The sequence below is a fragment of the Erpetoichthys calabaricus genome, chromosome 18, assembly GCF_900747795.2.
Source record: "Erpetoichthys calabaricus chromosome 18, fErpCal1.3, whole genome shotgun sequence".
NCBI classification, from domain to species: domain Eukaryota; kingdom Metazoa; phylum Chordata; class Cladistia; order Polypteriformes; family Polypteridae; genus Erpetoichthys; species Erpetoichthys calabaricus.
Window position 1 is genome coordinate 35,654,564 of NC_041411.2, and position 22,507 is coordinate 35,677,070.

The following is a 22,507-nucleotide window of genomic DNA, read 5'->3' on the forward strand; positions in this document are numbered from 1 at the left end:
TTATTATCTTCTAATTAGTATTTGGTTGTTGTTTTATTGGTACGATTATTTGAGGAAACCCTTTCTAATATTTTATCCCATGCTAGCACCAATACCACGTTTTTTAATTTATTTATTATTTTTTTTATACAGGCTTAGTAGAATCACAAGTCGCCTGACATTGCCTAGAAAAAGCCAGTTCATGCAAAGGCTACACAGTTACTGGACATTGAAGAGGCAGTCTAGAAATGGTGTACCTTTACTGAGGCGACTGCAGACACACTTGCAGTCACAACGCAACCTTGATCAAGTGAGTTACAGTGGAAAGATACATTTGTAAACATTTTAAAACACTGGCACATACAAAGTCAGTAACTGAACTTCCACAGCATGCACTGCGTCTTTGTTAGGCTGAGTGTATATTAGTATGCTTTTTGTTTTCTTTCTTATTAGTTGAGTATTTTAGAGCTATATGTGGTTTTAGTCATTTGTATTTTATTGGTTTGCCATTAAAAATATTGTTATATTTATAGTAATCACTACAGAGTTAATGGCCATTTTATTTATGTGATTATGTAAATGACTCTGCCTTGAATAAAAGCTTAATGTATTAATAGGTAAATTACATTTTATTTTGCAGTTTACACTGGTCGGAATAAAGATCAGTAGACCATATTCTTCAGTATTGAGCTTGAAATGTAAAAATCTGAGAATATAACTTTGTGTACTTTTACTGTGCTTTCATGATAAAACAGAGGCCCTGCAATTCAATCTCTTAAAGTTAGTTGAAAAACCATATTCATGCAGTTTCTACTTCTCTTGATATGGGTAGAGAATTGCTTTTATCTAACATCTCATTGAGAATCCTGTTCCTTTCTTAAACATATAAATGTGTTACTGTGAATTATAATATTTGTTCCTTAAGACAAATTAAAGAAAGTAAGATGAGACAATCCTCACTAGATCTTTGAAAACGATTTGAAAGAAACGAGTGTAATGAATTTTCAATTATTCATTCATTTCTTGACATAATTTACAGGGAAAGTGATGCTTTGAGAAGCATGTGAGTTATTCTTTAAATACCTGATTCGAAGTGCTTTCTTTAACAGGACAGTGAAGATAAAGAGAGCAGTCCATCAGATGGAGCAGTGTTAACTGTAAGGTTTACATTTTAACAATTTATTTTATAACCACTATAACTTATATAAATATGTGGAGGGTACTATTGCGTCCTCTCAAAGTTCTTTGAGTATTTATCTTGTAAATGTAGGCTTTTCTATTGAAGATTAAGCTTTGTTATTTTGATGTTATGCAGAGAGACAATGAGGAGAAAAACAGTGTCTTGAAAGAACAACTTAAGTCTTGGCAACGATTAAGGCATGACTTGGAGAGAGCACGGTTATTGGTCGAATTGATCCGAAAGAGGGAAAAGATCAAGCGAGAGACGGTAAGAACTTTGGATAGCAGGGACTTCAAACAGACATAGTAGTAACAAGCTTACTGCACTTTGTGTTCAATGGTAACCATTTTGTCTGTGACTCTTGTTGCATAGACTGCCTGTCTGGTGGATTACCCATTTATAGGATTTGCTTTCTGTTTAATTACTTTTTAAAAATGCGCTCTATATATTTAAGTTTAAGTTTTTTAATGTTTATTTCTCTTTTATAAGAAGTAGTTTCTGTTTGGACTAGGTGTTAAATTACAATGGAATGAGTGGATGGTACAGAAAAGGCATAATTTGTCTTGCATGCTAATGTCACACATCCCTTCCCATCCAGACTGCCGTTGCTCTCTAGATTTGTGTGTTTGGTGTCTATATTGTTAGAGAATGTGGTGAACCGTGGTCTAACTGGAACTGTGAAAAAAAGTATCCTTTTGTGCATATAATTTACATACAGAAAAAAATGTTTTGTATTACTTTTGGCAAATTACCTATCTGTGTCTTGAAAGCCATGAGTACTTTTTTTATTTGTTTAGACAACTGAATCGTTCATTTATTGGATGGAAAAGAAACAGGTACAATTCCCTGGCATGGAGGAATAAAATTGTTTAACAAGGCAGAAAGTTAAAGGTGTTTATCAGAGAATTTTTGCTCTTTCTGGAGAGTTAGCTACCAAGGACATGAATGGGAAGATTTTAAATATGGAAAAAGACACTGAAAATAACTTAGCATTGAGAAATGATCTTAAAAACAGGCTTTTGAAATGGAAAGACAAATTATTCAACGTCAAAGGCTTAATATTAGATGTCTGTAAGCCCATTATTTTATCACGGGAAAAAAAGTAAATATATAGCCTATTTTTACTTAAAATAGCCAAAACAATAAACAACAAAGAGGAAGTGTGGGTTAAGAGCCAAGTTGTTGAACTCCAGACCTTGATTTCGAGTTCAGTCTGCACAGCTGATTCACTGTGGCCTGCCAAAGATTCTGCTGTTGAATATTTCTGTGATTTAGAAGTTACTTTATATAATATCACCATCTCATTTAACAATGTAACTGAAGAGAACCCGCTGCGGACAAGTTAAGAATTGGCAGTAGTGATGCAAAAAGGTCTTCATCATTATACGTACTTTTGTTAATTCTTTATTTTTGTTTGTTTTGAAGATCAAAGTACAGCAGATAGCTATGGAGATCCAGCTGACTCCTTTTCTGATCCTGTTAAGGAACACTTTGGAACAACTACAGGAGAAAGACACTAGCAACTTTTTTGCAGAGCCAGTTCCCCTCTCTGAGGTATTTCTAATAATTATGTTTTGATTAGTCTGGACAGATCATAAAACTTCTTGGCAGACAATTTAAAATGCTACGTCCTCATTCTCAGGTTCCTGACTACTTGGACCATATAAAGAAACCAATGGATTTCCAGACCATGTGGAAAAGCCTGGAGGCACATAAATACAGAAGTTTGGATCAGTTTGAGGAGGATTTCAGCTTGATTGTTAACAATTGCATGAAATATAATGCTAAGGACACAGTGTTCTACAGGGCTGCTGTGCGTCTTCGAGAGCAGGGTGGTGCTGTTTTGAGGCAGGCTCGACGACAGGCAGAAAAAATTGGAATTGACTTTGAGACTGGAATGCATTTGCCTAAACCACCTATTGTAGAGGGGCATCGAATGCAGCTAGGACTTGATAGTAAGTGTTTTTATTTGTGTGTTATAATGTGTTGTGGCCTAAAGATCCTTATTTGAGCACATGAATGTTTGGAGGATGCCCCCCATTTCCATCAATATGACTCATGATTTGTTTGTTTCTTGGTACAATTTTTCTTTAGAAAAGACACTGAACTTTTATTTTTAATAGAGAAAAGTTTCTTTTCTGCACATCATTATAAATTTTGGCATTATGTATAACTTTTCTAGCAGATCTGTTGCTACCAGAGAACAGGAAGCGTTTGCCCCTGGATGAGCAGCTTAAGGTCCTGCAGGAAAAACTGGATGAGGTGAGCGCCGGAAAGCACAGCATTGGCCGTTCTCGCCGAGCCAAGATGTTAAAGAAGGAGATAACAGTGATCAAACGTAAACTGGCCCACCAGCGGGAGGGGGGCCGGGAGGGGGGCGACCGAGGGCCAATACAGCACCACGGGCGGGGGGTCCCCCCCTCACACCACCCCGCCAGCAATATGGGAAAGGACCGCTTGCCCAGTGACAATGATGGAGAGAGCAGCAGTCATGAGATGGAAAGCAAAGGTAATATATTCTCGCAAATTGTAAAGTTCAAGTTTTTGCATGTGTAAAGGTATGGATGCCACTAGGTGGCAAAGAATAATACTTTAAAGGCCAAAGTTTCCAAAATTCTTGCATTTTGCTTTATTTTGCTTGTGCTGTTGTAAATATGTTAATTTGGATGCAGTTTCAGTAGTCCATTAACACAAAAGGCAAATATAATAATGTGTTTATCGATCTCAAATGTCCTCCATCTGATACTGTTTCTTACAGAGTATAAGCCCAGTATGTATCTCTTCATCCTCCTAAGTTTGATTTGCTTTATGTATAGGAATAGGGGTGTCATCCTCTTCGTCAATGGCTCCTGAAGTGGGACGCCGTACCTCTGTTCTGTTCTCCAAGAAAAATCCAAAGACTGCAGGACCGCCAAAGAGACCAGGTCGACCTCCCAAAATCAGAGATGGTCAAGGAGGGCCTGGATCAAGTTCTAGTCCTATTGGGCCTCCTCAGCTTCCTCTTCTATCAAATTCTCGGCAAAGGAAACGTGTCCGTAGTCCTAGAACTAGCTCTAGTTCTGACAGTGAGAGTGATAAGAGCACAGAGGAACCACATGTGGGTAAGCTGTTTACCTTGTTGTAGATGCCATTTTTTGAGTAATAATTTTTTTCCCCAAATATGCCTGATTATTTAGATTTATTTTTAAAGAAATGGATAGCATGTTTTCTCGAAAAGATGAAAAAAATCTGTGTAGTTAATCAATATTAAATATGCTTTTGCAGGTCTTCCTGCTAACGGTTTTGATGGTGGCAGCCAGCCAGTAACAGAAAGTTTCCGTGTGTACAGAAATGAGCGCAGCCTACCCAGAAGCAGTTCTGACTCCGAATCAAGTACAACTACCAGTAGCAGTGCAGCCTCGGATCGCACCAGGTTTGTCTGAATACAAACTATATTTAATGCACAGGGTACTGAAGTCTGATCTTTATACAATTGTATTCAAACACCTGCAATCATATTTTCTTTCTTGACATGTAATAAATAATTATGTACTCGGTTTATGAGATTTGCAATGTATGTACTTTTGACTTCTACCAGTTTCTGTCAGGATTGGTAGGAACTACCATCCTACAATACCAGATAATGGTTTGTTTTATTTTTGTTTTCTATTCTTGACTTATGTCTACTAAGCTGGTTTACCATTGCTAGTTATTTAGTGAGATGTTGTGGTTTATTAAGGTTGTAATGCCACCTAAATTGAATTTGGGCCCTGGCTCAGTTCTGAGGTAGGTTGCATTTAGTATGGTGTTGATAACCTCTTTGTTTGTTGTTGTTTTTTATGTTATTTTTTTTTCTTGTGGCTAGAGATTCTTTCCAGTTCTAAATTAGTGTTGTAAATTGACCGCTGTAAATTCCCCAGTCTTTGTTTTGGGTCTATGTTCACTTGCCCTGTGGGGTGGTGGGGGGTTTGGGGGGGTGTCTCATATAGCCTTGTGCCCATTGATTCCTGTATTGATCCTGTTCCTAATGCTGCACTTGTACATTAGTAGTAGCACAAAACCCTCTCCATTGGTTTTTTTTTTCTTTTCTTCATGATAAGATTAGTGTGTATACAATGCCTATCTTTTTCACTAAAATTAATCATTTAAGATAAATAAATCATTTAAGCATGGCTTTCATTAGGACAGTAGATTCTCCAAAGTACCCAAATCCAATGCACATATAGCTGACTTCCTTATAACTCAACTATCCAACTAGCCTGTTTTGTGAAATTTAGGGAAACAAGGCCACCCAACCAGAATCTTTTGTATTTCATTTTCATAAATAGCACCTAAAATATTCTAGTCTTCCAGGTCCTTCAGCCTTGACATCACTATACAAGATCTACTGTATATAGAGCAAAAGGTGAATACAAGACTTGAATTGTTACACACATTTTAGTCCGTTATTTGATGACTAAATGTAATGGAAAGTGCATTTTAAGGGAGTTTACTTGCTCTATGAACAGTGGACTTAACTCAATGGATTGGGAGTTCCATTGTCCAACTTCTTTTATGTACTTTTTTTGCCTTTGATTTTCATGCATAAAAATAGAACAGACTAATGTTTACATAAACTCATAAATAAGATTATTTTAAGAAAGGGGTGATTTTTAAGCTTTATATGCTGCCATTGTAACATCTGATCATTTTTCTTATGAATATTATTGTTTGAAATAATAATACAAATTATTTAAAAACAATATGTTTCCATCATCACACTGTAGCTGTGCAACTTTCTGCAGGATAGTTAATGATTTTTATGTTTTTTTGTCAAATCCTGTAGTTTTGTGGCTTATCAAGTGTGTTCACAATTGAGGTACAGTTTTTAAAGACATTCTTTTTGCAAGCTAAACTTCTCCTAGTTGATTTTTACAGTGTTTTAAATAATTTTTTCATAATATATTTGTGTAATACACAACTTTGTTATAGCATTTTGTACTTGGTGAATATTGTAAAGTGGGCCATGGATTCAAATCTTGCAATTAGGCATAGTCTGAGTGGAGTGTAAAATGTTCCCAGTGTCTCTTCGGTTTTCCTCCCAAGACTCAAAAATGCCAATGTTTGGTTAACTGGTCATCTTAAATTTTCCCTGTGTGAGCATGAGTGTGTCCTGAAATGGATCAATGCCTCATCCACTGCAGTTTCTTTCTTGCATCCAGTGATGCCTTGAAAGGTTTTCACTTCCCAACAACCAGGAATTGGATTAAGTGGACTTTAGAATGTTATGATTTTCCTGTAATGAAACACTCAGACACCAGACTTGAGCAAAAAAGGTTTTAACTTTTTTATTAATAATCCTTTAGCTTTTGTAAGCGTTACTCACTTTATTCCTTTTTCTACAAGTAATACCATCACCATTGTTTTTTTTACTAACATGTAGATTGTTTAATGGAATCTTGCAAAGTGAGAGGATGCCTGAGGAGTGGAGAAGTGTACTGGTGCCCATATTTAAGAATAAGGGGGATGTGCAGGACTGTAGTAACTACAGGGGGATAAAATTGATGAGCCACAGCATGAAGTTATGGGAAAGAGTAGTAGAAGCTAGGTTAAGAAGTAAGGTGATGATTAGTGAGCAGCAGTATGGTTTCATGCCAAGAAAGAGCACCACAGATGTAATGTTTGCTCTGATGGTGTTGATGAAGTATAATGAAGGCCAGAAGGAGTTGCATTGCGCCTTTGTGGACCTGGAGAAAGCATATGACAGGGTGCCTCGAGAGGAGTTGTGGTATTGTATGAGGAAGTCGGGAGTGGCAGAGAAGTATGTAAGAGTTGTACAGGATATGTATGAGGGAAGTGTGACAGTGGTGAGGTCTGCAGTAGGAGTGACGGATGCATTCAACTTGGAGGTGGGATTATGTCAGGGGTCGGCTCTGAGCCCCTTCTTATTTGCAATGGTGATGGACAGGTTGACAGAAGAGATTAGACAGGAGTCCCCGTGGACTATAATGTTTGCTGATGACATTGTAATCTGTAGCGATAGTAGGGAGCAGATTGAGGAGACCCTGGAGAGGTGGAGATGTGCTGTAGAGAGGAGAGGAGTGAAGGTCAGTAGGAGCAAGACAGAATACATGTGTGTAAATGAAGGGGAGGTCAGAGAAATGGTGGGGATGCATTGAGTAGAGTTGGGGAAGGTGGATGAGTTTAAATACTTGGGATCAACAGTACAGAGTAATGGGGATTGTGGAAGAGAGGTGAAAAAGAGAGTGCAGGCAGGGTGGAATGTGTGGAGAAGAGTGTCAGGAGTAATCTGTGAGACACGGGTATTGGCAAGAATGAAAGGGAAGGTCTACAGAACAGTAGTGAGACCAGCTATGTTATATGGGTTGGAGACGGTGGCACTGACCAGAAAGCAGGAGACAGAGCTGGAGGTGGTAGAGTTAAAGATGCTAAAATTTGCATTGGCGAGGATGGACAGGATTAGAATTGAGGACATTAGAGGGTCAGCTCAAGTTGGACGGTTGGGAGACAAGGTCAGAGAGGCAAGATTGTGTTGGTCTGGACATGTGCAGAGGAGAGATGCTGAGTATATTGGGAGAAGGATGCTAAGGATGGAGCTGCCAGGAAAGAGGAAAAGAGGAAGGCCTAAGTGAAGGTTTATGGATGTGGTGAGAGAGAACATGCAGGTGATGGGTGTAACAGAACAAGATGCAGAGGATAGAAAGATATGGAAGAAGATGATCCGCTATGGCGACCCCTAACGGGAGAAGCCGAAAGAAGAAGTCAATTACAAAATTGTTCATCATCCTTCAATTTTCAGACATGCACATGTGTTTTGTACAAATGCTTGTAGTGGTTTTTTTTGGGGGGGGGGGGGGGGTATTGGGAGGGAGTGAAGTAAGTCTGATTGTATTAGTCATCACCCTTGGTTTGAGCTGTTAATTGACAATCCACGAAGCACTGTAAATGGTGGAAAGTCTTGATATGGACAGTCTGCTGGTCCTCTCATCGTACTCTTAAGTTTTAAGGTATGATGATTGATTTAGCTCTTGTGGGCCCACCACCTGCAAGAGAGGCCATAGTGGTCGGGTGCAGTGCGATATGGGTGGTAGCCGAAGGCGGGAACTCTGGTGTTCCGACCCTTGGTTGCCGAAACTAGCTCTTGGAACATGGAATGTTACCTCTCTGGCAGGGAAGGAGCCTGAACAGGTGCGAGAGGTTGAGAGGTACCGGCTAGATATAGTTGGGCTCACCTCTACGCATGGTCTGGGCTCTTCTTGGAGTCCCTGGAAGAGGCACTGCGAGGCGCAGCTCCTGGGGACTCTATCGTCCTGCTGAGAGACTTAAATGCTCACGTCAGCAACGACAGTGAAACCTGGAGAGGTCTGATTGGGAGGAACGGCCTCCCTGATCTAAACTCGAGTGGTGTTCAGTTGTTGGACTTCTGTGCTGGCCATGGATTGTCCGTAACGAACACCATGTTCGAGCATAAGGGTGTCCATAAGTGCACTTGGCGCCAGGATGCCCAAGGTCGCAGCTCGATGATAGACTTTTTAAGCGTGTCATCAGATCTGTAACCTTATGTCTTGGACACTCGGGTGAAGAGAGGGGCTGAGCTGTCAACTGATCATCACCTGGTGGTAAATTGGTTCAGATGGCAGGAGAGGCTGCTGGACAGACCAGGCAGACCCAAACAAATAATGAGGGTCTGCTGGGAATGTCTGGCGGAGGAACTGGTCAGAAAGATCTTTAACTGCCACCTCCAGCAGAACTTCAACCTCATTTCGAGGGAGGCAAAGGACATCGAGTCTGAATGGGCCATCTTCCGAGCCGCCATTGTCAAAGCAGCAGAACGGAGCTGTGGCTGCAAGGTTGTCGGTGCCCATCGTGGCGGCAATCCACAAACCCGGTGGTTGACACCTAAGGTTTGAGAGGCCGTCAAGCTGAAGAAAGAGCCCTATCGGGTCTGGTTGATCTGTTGGACTCCAGAGGCAGCTGAGGGGTACCGGGGGGCCAAGGGTGTGGCGGCATCGGCTGTTGCAGAGGCAAAAACTCAGGCATGGGAGGAGTTTGGTGAAGCCATGGAAGACGACTTTCGGTTGGCACCGAGAAGGTTCTGGCAAACCGTCAGGCGCCTCAGGAGGGGAAAACGTGCTCCACCAACACTGTGTATAGTGGAGATGGGGCCCTGCTGACTTCAACTGCAGACATCATTGACCGGTGGAAGGAATACTTCAAGGATCTTCTCAATCCCCCCAGCATGTCTTCCTTAGAGGAAGCAGAGCTGGAGGACTGCGTGGGGGGCCCGTCCATAACAGGGGCCGAGGTCGCGGTTTGCAGCCGAGTGTGAAGCAGCGGGGATGAGAGTCCGCACCTCTAACTCCGAGGCTATGGTTCTCAGCCTGAAAAGGGTGGAATGCTCTCTCTGGGTTGGAAACACATTACTGCCTCAAGTGGAGGAGTTCAAGTATCTCGGGGTCTTGCTCACAAGTGAGGGAAGAATGGAGCGGGAGGTTGACAGACGGATCGGTGTGGCATCCGCAGTAATGCAGGCTCCTGCAACAGTCCGTCGTGGTGAAGAGAGAGCTGAGCCAAAAGGCGAGGCTGTCGATATACCAGTCGATCTACGTTCCTACCCTCACCTATGGCCACGAGCTTTGGGTAGTGACCGAAAGAGCAAGATCGCGGATACAAGCGGCCGAAATGAGTTTTCTCCGCAGGGTGGCTAGACTTTCCCTTAGAGATAAGGTGAGGAGTTCAGTTATCTGGGAGAGACTCTGAGTAGAGTCGCTACTCCTCTGCATTGAGAGGAGTCAGTTGAGGTGGTTCAGGCATCTGGTTAGGATGCCCCCTGGACGCCTCCCTGTGGGGGGTGGGGGGGGTTGGGCGGTGTTTCGGGTATGCCCCACGGGGCAGACCCAGGACACGCTGAAGGGATTATATCTCCCAGCTGGCCTTGGAACGCCTCAGGGTCCTCCTGGAGGAGGTGGCCGGGGAGAGGGAGGTCTGGGCTTCCCTGCTTAGGCTGCTGCCCCCACAACCCGACCTCGGATAAGTAGTGGATAATGAATGGATGGATGATTGATTTAGAGTTTTAACTTTTTTTCCAGAACAGTCAGTTTTCATTTATTTCTCACCCTTCAAGTATTATTCCTTTGGTAACAGATCTTAATTTTCTGTTAATGACTCTCCCATCTCATCTCTGTTCCAGCACAACTCCGTCTAAACAAGGCAGAGCCAAGCCAACATTCTCCAGAGGGAATTTCCCTGAAGACAGTAGTGAAGAAACCTCTGGAACAGAGAATGAGGCCTATTCTGTTGGAGGGGGACACAGGGTCTCACACAATAGTAAGTGCCACTAGTACACTCTTTCCACTCACCCTTTAGTTTTAAGTATCTGTTAAATAAGTTCACTAGCAATTTTAGACAGTATATTCAATATTGATTCTTCTGCACTTTTTCTTTTGTACTCGCCAGTGGTACGCTCAGGAAGAAGCCGTTCAACATGCTGGATGACTGCGGATGAGTACAGTACACTAGATGCCCTGGACCTAGTTTGGGCAAAGTGTCGTGGTTATCCCTCTTATCCTGCTCTAGTAAGGCACTCTTTTTTGTTGTTTGTGGTATAAATTTTGAAAAAAAACATAGAAATGGTTACACAAAAATTAGTATTAAGGACTAAAAAAAATAATGAAAGGACTTCCATTCATCCTTCATCTAAATCTACTTAATTCAATTATAGGGTCACGGGGACTAGAGGCTGTCTGGACAACATTAAAAGCAGGGCGGCTATTAATACTGGATAGGAAGACAGTTCATCACAATTCACAATAACACATGCACTTGCTCTCCCTCCTCCTGGGACAGTTCAGAGACTAATTAATTCAGCATGTACAGTGCCTGCTATTTGAAAACTTGTGGTAATATCTATTGTGGTTTGCCTTGCTGTGCCAATGGCACATGTGTCACAAACCTTTCTGTTCATTCAATGTGTTTTCATCCCTTTCACCAGTAGATGGCACCAAGGATTACAAGTAAGATAAACACGCTTAAGCAAAAATATGTCCCGTTGCAGAATATGTGGACAAAGCTGTAATACACATTCTGAATACAGATACTTCAGAATTGTTTCAGTGGGTGATTTGCCTCCTACAGAAATAGCATGCAGTGATGTACAGAGACCTTTTGGTCGACAGTGGCTAAAAGGTTGCAGAGCAGAATTTGTTACATTATAGTATGTTGCTCTGTGGATTGTTTTTTTTTTCTTTAGTACCAGAGTTTGGACGTGACCTAAGATTCATTAAAGTATTACAAATTAGAGAGCATAAATCTATATTTATCCAATTGGCAAAAAAACATTTTAAAAATGTTTTCAAATTCACAAAAATTCAACTACACTTTGTTTCTTGTGTACAAACAAAAATAATCAGTTCACTAGTATCTACATTTTACATAAGACACTGAATTGTTATGAATCGTCTCCTGTGCAAGCATATGACACAAGTACAAGGGTTATTTTGGTTAATTTCTCTTATGCATCTGTACTCCATCTTGTGAATGGAAATGAAATTGCAGTGCAAGTTGAGAAAAGCAATTCCACCATCATAGCATGTTATTCAAGTCAGTCTCATAGTACAGGCTTTCATGTAACCTGGCATCTATGACTTTCTAGAATGGAAAAAGAATACTAATGTATCTGGGGGAAAAAAAACAAAACATTCAAACAAAGGTACACATACAGTAAGCAACCAGGCCATAATTCATACCCAAGTCTGTGCTCCTTTGAGAAACCTGCTCTTTGAACTGTGGCACCCCGTTTGTAGTTTCTCTTCCTGTGTACAGTATCTCAAAATACCCCTTTGCATTTCTGCAGGTCATGAAAGATTATAAAGGAATCTATCAAACTGACAAAGATATGTTAAAACTTTTCTCATTCCAGTTGCAGTTTAAATCTCCTCCTTTTAACACTGCCACAGAAAGGCTTCTTCTGGTCAAGATAATTAAAGTCCTCAGCATCTTTAGTTTGCTTATATTGTAATGTTTATAGCACGGGTTCTTTTTATTTCAGATCATAGATCCAAAAATGCCCCGGGAGGGCATGTTTCATCATGGAGTCCCCATCCCTGTACCTCCTCTTGATGTGCTGAAGTTGGGTGAGCAGATGACACAGGAAGCTCAGGAACATCTCTATCTCGTTCTCTTCTTTGACAACAAGAGGACCTGGTCAGTATATTTCATTGAGTTGTCTTTGGGATTACATCACTTGTTACTGTGGCTTCTGTTGATTGTTTTTGGAAAATTTGTACATTATTTGATGAGTTGGACTCTTTCTAAAATAATCATCAAAAAGAATAAATTCGGGTCACAGATAGGTGTATAGGTTGAAATCTCTATTTCCCACTGGTGCATGTACACCCCCTTCCACTCTGTTTCTGCAAACTTGCATCTGACCATTTTATATTGGATTCTTGCAGATTGCTTCATCACCTCAGCACAGATCACATTCATGTACTGATTATATTCTTATTTCACTTTCTCTTGCCTCCCTGGTCCTCAAATCATCATTGTCCTGTTCTGCCTTCTTTAACCATAAATTCTGTGTATTGCAGTTGTTCATGATTTCCTTGGTCCCTCCCTTTCCAAGGTGGAAATTTAACACATCCCCTTTGAATAATAGACATTTCTGTGAACAGTTTGCATCAAAACTTTTTTTTTTCCCCAATTCTTTATTGTCATGTGTACATGTACAATGAAATGCTTGCTTGCATGTGCCCCCGCAGACTGAATATAGACAAAAAAACACACACTAAATAAATGAATATAAATAAGTAAATAAATAAAGCCAGAATCCTAGGAATAAATAGACAGGCTGCGGTGGGCTGGCGCCCTGCCCGGGTTTTGTTTCCTGCCTTGCACCCTGTGTTGGCTAGGATTGGCTCCAGCAGACCCCCATGACCCTGTAGTTAGGATATAGCGGATTGGATAATGGATGGATGGAAATAAAGACAGTGGCAGAAGTATATGTGCAGGTATCAGTGGAGGTGTCACAAGGTTACCGATTGTTCATGAGTCTGATTGCAGTTGGGTAGAAACTGTTCCTGAACCTGGAGGTGCATGTCCGAATGGACTTTAGTCGCTTCCCAGATGGGAGGAGGGTTAAGTGACAGTGCAGGGTGGCTGGGGTCCCGTCTGATACGGTTCACTTTCCTGAGACCGCATGTAGTGTGGATGTCATGAATCGCAGGGAGCTGTGTGCCCGTCATCTGCTGTGCTGTATTCACCACACGCTGCAGAGCTCTGCAGTCCTGAGCTGAGCAGTTGCTGTACCAGGATGTGATGCATCCTGTCAGGATGGATTCCACAGTACACTTGTAGAATCTGCACAGGGTTGTGGGGGACATCCGGGCCTTACTCCGTCTCCTGAGGAAGTAGAGGCGTTGTTGGGTTTTATTGACTACTGCCGCAGTGTGACTTGCCCATTTAAGGTCATCAGTGAGGGTGACTCTGAGGAACTTGAAGCTGCTGACCTGCTCCACAGCCTCACCTCTGATGTAGATGGGGCTGTGCTCTGTTGCCTGTTTGCGGAAATCCACAATCCTCTCCTTAGTTTTGCTAATGTTGAGGGTGAGGTCGTTGTCCTGACACCATTCTGCCAGGAGTCTGACCTCCTCCATGTAGGGCCGTCTCATCGTCCTTGCTGATCAGACCTACAGTGGTATCATCAGCAAACTTGAGGATGGTGTTAGAGCTGTACTTACTTATGCAGTCATGGGTGTAGCTGGGGGCTCAGGACGCTGCACTGTGGGGTGCCAGTGTTAATGGTGATGATGAAGGAGGTTTTTCCACCAATACGCACTTGCTGAAGTCTGCTGGTGAGGAAGTCCAGTACCCAGTTGCACAGTGAAGAGCTAAGCCCCAGATCCAGGAGTTTAGCGATGAGCTGGGATGGAATGACAGTGTTAAATGCAGAGTTGTAGTCCACAAACAGCAGCCTAGTATAATTTTTGAAGTTAAATGTGGATATTATGGCTATTGTGCTGGAGCAATTTGGGAAGCTATCAAATATTTCATTCATAATTTCTCAATTTCCATTTTATCACTTCTTGCTTGTATTAAACTATGCAGAATTGCTGAACTCGAATCCAAACTTACATCCTTGGAAAAGATTTGCCTACCTCCGGTCAAAGAAGAGTATGAACCAACCATTGCTAATACAGAAATTGAACTTAATGCTTTACTGTCTCAAAGAAGTGAACTCCAAATTCATGGCACTCAGTCTTGTTTTCATGTATCTGGTGCCAGACCAAGTAGATTGCTTGCACTGAAAATCAAACTAAATAACTCATTTGCCTCTATCCCCTCCATTTGTACTAAATCGGGTTCTACTTGTAATGATTCCCATGTAATTAATAAAAATAAAATTGACCAAATGGTTTTTTGATTCTTCCAACTCCTCATCTTCCACTATCCATTTATTTCTCAATAGCCTTTCTATCTCCTGGCTCTCCGTTAAAGACAGGTTGTGCATTTGAGAAGGCGCTACTTTTCATGAATGTTGGCAGAGCACCTAGTTTGAATGATTTGCCTCCAGGACTGTTTTGTGCATTTTTGGAATCAGCTGTTCCTTTGACATGTTCAGGAAAGCCATCTGTGTGGGTCACTTCAACCCAGCCATCAACATGGCTGTTATCAGTTTTGTTATAAAGCAGGGTAATGTTCGCTTCTTATGCTAGAGCTATAGACCCATATCCTTTATGAACACTGACATAAAAGTACTAGGCATGGTCCTGTCATGCCAGTTACAGAAAGAAGGTCATTTGTAGTCTAATTCACCTTAATCGGGCTTTATTTTTTCGCTCTCAGTTATCACTTGATACAAGGACTCTTACACATGATAAGCGCTGCCACATCCATTTGTAATCCATCAGCTCTCCTCTGTCTTGATGCTGAAAAGGCTTTTGTTGATTTGAACCGGCCATTTTTATGGGGGTCCATTTAAAATTCTATACTCCTCCCCCACCCTTTGCAGTTATCCTGACTAACTCAGATATCTCTGGGAATGCCTGCTTTCCCTTCTTCTTTTCAATTTGTCTCTTGAGTCATTAACTATTACACTTCGTAACTGTGAATGTCTTACTCCTGTTACTGGGCACAGTATTCATCACTTAATCTCCTTATGTCCAGATGATGCTCTTTTTTTATTTAGGTGATGCACCTTCAGATATTGCCCATGTTTTTTATTTGTTGAAGTCCCGAGAAACCTTGTTTGGCTATAAAATACACTGGTCAAACTCCTCCCTTTACCTATAAGTAATCTCTGTCACAGTTCCTTCCTTTCCATCATTCATCGCTGTATCTTCCAAGCTCATATACAGTGGTACCTCTGGTCACGACCGTAATTTGTTCCAAAACTCTGGACACGATCCGATTTGGTTGCGACCCGAACGTAATTTCCCCATAAGATTGTATGTAAATACAGTTCGTACGGTCTGGAACGGATTAATTGTATGTAAATATGTTTTTTAAGCACAATAATAGTTAATTGTACCATAGAATGCACAGTGTAATAGTAAACTAAATGTAAAAACATTGAATAACACTGAGAAAACCTTGAACAACAGAGAAAACTAACATTGTAAGAGTTTGCACTAGACCCTTACGAACCACTTGCTGTAAACTTTTTTTTATGAGTTTTAAGCACAGGGAAAAAACATTAAATGCCACTTCTCTTACAAAACTTTTCAAACCATCCTCTGCTGGCTTTAAATTCCTCACCTTCGCCACTTGAAGAAGGATTTTTTTTTCAGCAAATCGCCATGAATCTTCCTGGCTTTCGTGCATATGATTGGCTCGCTTACGCTATCCCTTGCAAGTTGCTTTTCATTCAACCACACTAGCAACAGTTTTTCCACCTCTTCCAGCACTTGAGGCCTCTACTTGGTTAACATTATAACTCCTTTTGCAACCTCAGCTGCTTTGTTAGGCCCTGCATACGCAAACAAAAGAAAATGGGAAATAATTGGCGCATATGAACGCACGTAGGGAAACTGGCCACCAGTGTTTTTGTTCACCACCACAGCGTGTAGTCGTGCACAGATGCAAAATTTTGGCAAACTTTTTGATCGTAACCCGATTTGTACGTGTTTGGAAACGTTCATGAACAGTGGTTCTACTGTATTTAGGAACTGATATCTCTTCCTCCCTCGTGGAAATAGCTTTCCACAACTACCACTGTATATTCTCTAATGCCAGTGCCTTTATCAATAATTGGTCTAAGCTCACTCTTTCTTTTAAACTCGTTTTGCTATTATAAAAATTAATATTCTCGTTTTAATTTTGTTAACTCTGTTACTCCTCCCTCCCCCTATTAAATACTGTTGCAAACTCATATCACACCCTTCTGATTTCTTATGGAACAGTAAATGTCCTTTCCTTAAGCATTCCAGTTTAATTCATGACAGGCAAAGCACTGATGTAACCCTGATTTAGATTTCTGCCAATGGGCACTCAGTCTATGCTCATTGGGGTCCTGGCTTTGTCCCATATCCTATCCTCCCTCATATAATCCCATTTGGCCTCCCCATTATTTTTGCAGGCTTATCAGTCTCTCTAAACTCAAAATCTTCCAGGCTCTGTTATCCCATACTTCATTAAATGGCATCATGTTCAGAAACATATTATTCCTTCCATGAGGTTGCATACTTGAATTCTATCTTTCTCAACCATGCTTTTTTTTTTTTTTGATTGGTGGCAGGCCACACATCATTACCCCTTGGCAGAAGTTTGGAGTTCACTTTTCTGGTGACCTGCTTAATGTCTCTGGCTTTTCACATTCCAGTCTTTATAAACTCATATTAACCTTCTTAGTTCATCTTTTTTTCTCTGGTCAGTATTTAGTTATGAGTGTATTATGAATTCATCAGACTCTCTTCCATCACTACTTCTTTACACTCGATTTTCACCTAAGAAGAAACCGGTCTTCACCTGCTAATCTGTACTGTTCAAATTATTCTCCCTTTCTTGTCCAGTGATCTATTTCAGTCGCTTCCCCTCTCTCCTGGCAGGATATAATCAGTGATGTTTGATTTTTGCTTAACACTAGAAATACCAGAGCCTACAAGAAAACTTGTAAATCCGGCCCACCTTAAATCCGTTCGCACCTCTCCGTCAGCGTCTTTTGTCCTGTAAATGTGCCGATTAAGACAAGCAGAAAGCAGCCGGCTATTGCATCCCCCCACTGTCGCAGAAAGTTGACAAAATTCTTCCAGCTCGTGCCTTGTTTGATTATCTGGGAGTGAGTGAACTGCTGGAGTTTTAGAGTGGAAATAATAGATCGTTATTTGGAACACATGCATTTCATGTGTGTTCTGTTTCTACAGTAATCTGTGTAAACACATTGTTAAAACAGAAACTTTTTCATATTTTAGTAATAAATGTTACAAAATGTAGGCATAAATTATAGAATATTTGATCTTTGGACTTCAGGCTTCACACAAACACTTTCACAAAAGGTTCAAGGATGATACAACAGCTTCCGTGGCGTAGTGGTAAGATTTGCCGACTTATAATCAAGAGTCCCCGGTTCGATCCTGACTGTCTCCTGTATTTGCTATTTTCAGTAGTGAGCTGCTCTTATTGTTAATATTATACAGTACACACATACATTTGGTTTGCATCTGTAACAGACCGTGTACATTTATAGTACTGTACTTGTAAAAGTTACCTTTTTTTTCTCACTTTTATTGTCTCAGTCACGATCACCATACATACACCACCCTAGGAATCTGACGCTGTTAGTTTTTATTTGAAACTGGGTATAACTGTAGATGTGAGTAGTGTTTTGAGGCAATGGAACGGGACATTCTCTGATCTGGAGGGATAAAAGCTGACACACAAACGTGGGTGAATCTGCCTTTTTCATATCTCACCGTCACTTTTTTTTATTCAGTTTTATTGAGTGTTCCTGCTGCACTGAATAAGCTCACGCCTTCTGGTGCATGATGTCGACGCAGCACGGAGAAAAAAAAAGAAACAGACAAATATATGGGTCACGGTCACGCACGATTCTATAAGTTTCAAAGTCAGATAATGCATGTTGTAAAAAAACCTGTCAAAAACCTAATGACACAACCCATGTTTCAAATGAATAGCCAGTGTAAAATGGCGCTGAATTCCTTGAAAGTTGTTTCAGGTAAGTTTTAAAATTCTCAGTCTTTTTCAAAACCGGTATGTATGTCCTTCAGAGGTGGCTTTCATTTGATATTTTTTCACATATTATTGTATTGCATGAGTTTTGTAGTGTCCTAGAGAAGTGATAGAGACATATTTGGCTTGCTACTGTGATGCAAATCAAGACCATTTCCAATGGACAAGGGAAATGCAAAAGCAGATCTTCAAATGTAACATTTTCTTTTGTTGTCCTTGTCAATAGGCAGTGGCTCCCACGCAGCAAACTCGTTCCTCTTGGTGTGGACCAGGAACTGGACAAGGAGAAAATGTTAGAAGGTCGCAAGTCCAATATCAGGAAATCTGTGCAGGTGGCATACCATCGAGCTATGCAGCATCGAAATAAAGTACAAAGTGAGCAGACAAGTGACTCGAGTGACACTGACTAGCACTGCTGCCCTTCTGGAATCTTCACAAATGGACAAGAGCAGCGAAGTCAGTGATCTGGAATTGTAGGAGTAATAAAATCTTAAACCACATGAAAGATGCAGAAGAAATACAACAAACCAGTTGTTAGAAACCTGGCTTTCAGAGGCTGAAAATCAAATTGATGTGAATCCAGTCACACTTTTTCCCCTGTGTGGTTAAACCTCAACCCAGCACAGCATGAGTGATAAAACTGCCTTTAGCAGGCTTCCAGTAACTGGCACTCTCGAGCTTCACTGTGACTTGCTTACTATACAGAGACCACTGTCCACAGTGATAATGGAAGAACTTTTTAAATATTTTGATAACAGTAAAAAAAAAAAATATATATATATATATATATAATTCAGTAAAAGCTTCTCAACAGGCATAGGTTCCATTTTTTCCCCCATGGATACATTTTCTTCTTTATATCTTTCTCACAGACACTGTTTATTCCATTCAAAAAATATATATTTTCAGAATTCCAGTTATTAGCAATTAATTTGAGAATCTGAAGCACTCGATTCCCAAGTGCATTCAAACCTGTGATGTTAGTATACTGTACCTCTAGATCTCTATCACTGGCAAACTGAAAGCGAGCAGATAATAAGATGGCATGTAGATGTTTTACTTGAGAACTCGATTGCTTTTCAGTTCAATTCTGATTGTTATGTAGCTTTTTAAAGAAAGTTAGGTCTTAATTCTGTCTCTGTGTACATTATAAATTTATAACAATCATGTCCGTTTTGTTTTTTTTTGTCCATGCAAACAGTACGAGTCATTTTGTAGTTAACGGTTACTTTTTGTTTGCCAATGACAGTTTTGGACTCCCACCCCCATTAGAATTTACTGAGGGCTGAGCACACAGACTTGGACCCCACTTGGTAGCTTCAGGACTTAATCAGATGTTGCTCTCAGGCTTGTGGAATTTTATAAAAGCTGATACCAGATTTGTAGAAGTTGTTTTCCAACAAAATATTTGCAGACTGTCTGTATTCAGAACTTTCTTCAGTCGGGTCTGGTTAACTGTCTAGGCACGGAGGGGACATTTTTTGACGTGTTTTTCACAAAGTTGGTGCCCAGTGTGTTCAAGCTTATGTTGCAGAATCATTCATTAGAGACAAATGAACACTTTGGTAGCCTGGCTGCCTGTGTCCTGTCTCTTTTGCCTCTCTTCATATCAGTCTGTTACGTATATTGTGCAGATGGTTAGAAACCTGCAGGGGAGAGGCTTTGTAGGGATCTGTGAAGATCTCGGAAGCAAAAGTCTCTGTGTTGAGTGATTTAAAACAAATCGGATCATTGTGTATGCCTGGGGATGTGTGTTTGGGACACATAGCATCTCTTTAGAATTTTCTTTCTTTCTAAATCACATTTAGTGTGAACCTTAAACAGTATTTTGCATGAATACTGGCAAACTGTTCAACACATTATGAATATGATAAAGTCATTACACATTTAGCAATTAAATATTGTTTCACGACCAGGAGAAATTGTACATTTTTTCAGTACTAATGATTGCACAGGACCTTTTGGAACCTTTAGTGATTTCCATTTTAAAGTCATTTTATATTAAATACCTTCATTGTAAAAGAAATATTGCTTTTCAAATGGCATTAGTAATGCCCTCTTTGTATTATATTTGATGTCAAACTTTTGATGCTGGTTTAGAGTAACATAGACTGTCATCTTTTTTTATTAATTTATTTTTTTAGTACTTATTTTGATACCATGTTAAAAAAACTTCTGTGTTTTCTGTGGCAATCACCTTGGCACCTACATGTCTCTTTCAGGAGCATGTGCTTTTGGAGGGTGGGGGTGTATTTATTTCTGTGGGAAATAAAATCCTGATGACAGACAAGTGTGCTTCACGTTGTTTAAGTCCAAAGAGCAAGCGGCCTGGGCCTCCAGAACAGATTATTGACTCGGCAAATAATCCTTGCGTGTGCGTGAGTTGCGAAATGTAAACAATGGCAAGATGGCATCGACATGTGAAAGGGGGAGCGAAGCGAGTGCAGAAAAGAAAACACTCGGCAGACGATGTTTTGCGCATTATCGCTGAGTCGGACTCTTGATTTTTCAGAATCGGATTTTATTGGCAGTGATCAGGAGATCGAGCAAGAGAGTGAGAAGCCGGCATCAGCTGATCAGACACCAGCCGATGCTGCGCCAGCGGATCTGCTGCCAGTTGAGTGCCTTTGCGCAGCCGATGCATCTACGGCAAGGTTCGCATGGGATAAATACACAGACATTGATCCGTTGAGAGCCGATCTGGCTACCGGAGTTTACAAGACGGCATGGCTTGCTGTTGGACACGACAGATCACCAGCTGCTGTACTTCAGGCTGCTCTCTCCTGATGCTGCTTTTCAGCTACTGTCAGACGAGACAAACAGGTAGGCAGAGAATTTTTTTGAATCGCAGGCTGCGTTTGCATCGCATTCTCGGAAACCCACAACAAAAGACGAGATGAAGCGTGCTGTGGCATTACAAATAGAGATGGGACAGAACTGGTGATATAACTTCAGGGAGCATTGGTCCAAACGTGTTTTGTCCCCTGGTGGCTTTGGACAGGTTATGCAGCGTGGTGATGGGTACGTGCTGCTGCAAAGTTTTATTCATTTCTGTAATAAACAGAAGCAAATCCCATGGGGTGAGCCAGGCTATAATGCCATACATAAAGTTCATAAAGTTTCAGAAGATGAAAAGAGGTGACAATACGGTTTTCATGCAGGCAGAAAACTTGGTGGCAGTGGCATGGCACGATGGCAAATGGGTGACTTGTCTCTCTACAGTACACACTAACAATATATGTGAGAAAGTGCAGCAACAGACAATTAAAAAATAGGCACCAAAGCAACACATATTGTAAGGAGTGCAATGTGGCAATGACTGAAATTGGTTGCTTTGAGCGAGATCAGACTTTGCTGTGTAACATGTATGTGATATGTATGTGAAATCATAGAGTATGCAGGCTCATACAACATGCAAGACAGTAACGTTTGTCAAAAGTAAATATTTTTTGTTGATTTGATATGTTAAACAATTGCTTTGTGTTCTTTTTTAAAAAATGTTAGTTTTTGGAAAAATATTCAGCCCTGGGAGAAAAGAAACAAAAAAAAAAATTAGCCCTAAAAGAGTTAAGATTTAATTGATCTGCGCTGTGATATTCAGAATAGCTCTGTGTCAACTTTATTCTACAAGGATGCATTTCTGCTATAGCCATTTTATTGCTTGCCCCATAGAGACAAAAAAAATATTTGCATTGAAAGTGTGACTGAATATGAATCCCAAAATAATTAACAATTCCTTTTATTTACACCCACAGGTCTGTTAGAAGTTGACACCAAGTCAGGTCAGGTGCGGTTGGGGAGCATGTACTGGTACAGCGCGTTGCTGCACCCACCACATCATGAAACAGCTTGGGATCCTGGTTGACAACCCCCAGGCAGACGCGTGGTCCAGTCCCATCTATCTGCCACAGCCAGGTGTTACGTGTGTGTCCCCTTGGCCTGGCCCAGCCGCTCGGGTCCTCAATGATGACGATCCTGGTAGCCGGATCACCCTCGGAAAATCACGCCACATAGTTGTACTGCCGTAACTGATGCTCCCTCACAATGCAGGTAATGTGCTTCATTTGGGACTCCATGAGCAACCGCTCATTCAACACAAAGTCAAACCAACGGTACCCAAAGATTCTCTGAGGAAACACAGTACTGATGAAGTCCAGTCTTCATCTAAGGTCACTGGATAGCGTC

General features: G+C 40.9%; 1 protein-coding gene across 2 annotated transcripts in view; it reads left to right on the forward strand.

The window, feature by feature from the left end:
* The window catches only part of brpf1 (bromodomain and PHD finger containing, 1), a 49,951-nt gene extending 29,339 nt beyond the window's left edge, over positions 1-20,612 (forward strand). Inside the window, exons 5-16 of one of the 2 annotated variants that reach the window (XM_028825266.2) lie at positions 133-289; positions 1,089-1,136; positions 1,295-1,426; positions 2,585-2,713; positions 2,802-3,114; positions 3,345-3,668; positions 3,976-4,260; positions 4,424-4,571; positions 10,329-10,465; positions 10,595-10,713; positions 12,186-12,340; positions 18,549-20,612. In XM_028825266.2, coding sequence (XP_028681099.2) covers positions 133-289; positions 1,089-1,136; positions 1,295-1,426; positions 2,585-2,713; positions 2,802-3,114; positions 3,345-3,668; positions 3,976-4,260; positions 4,424-4,571; positions 10,329-10,465; positions 10,595-10,713; positions 12,186-12,340; positions 18,549-18,732 — 2,131 coding nt within the window. In that variant the 3' untranslated portion in view covers positions 18,733-20,612. Of the gene's footprint in view, positions 1-132; positions 290-1,088; positions 1,137-1,294; positions 1,427-2,584; positions 2,714-2,801; positions 3,115-3,341; positions 3,669-3,975; positions 4,261-4,423; positions 4,572-10,328; positions 10,466-10,594; positions 10,714-12,185; positions 12,341-18,548 lie in introns of both variants that reach the window. The other variant, XM_028825264.2, reaches the window with a different exon arrangement.
* Positions 20,613-22,507: the final 1,895 nt, after the last annotated feature.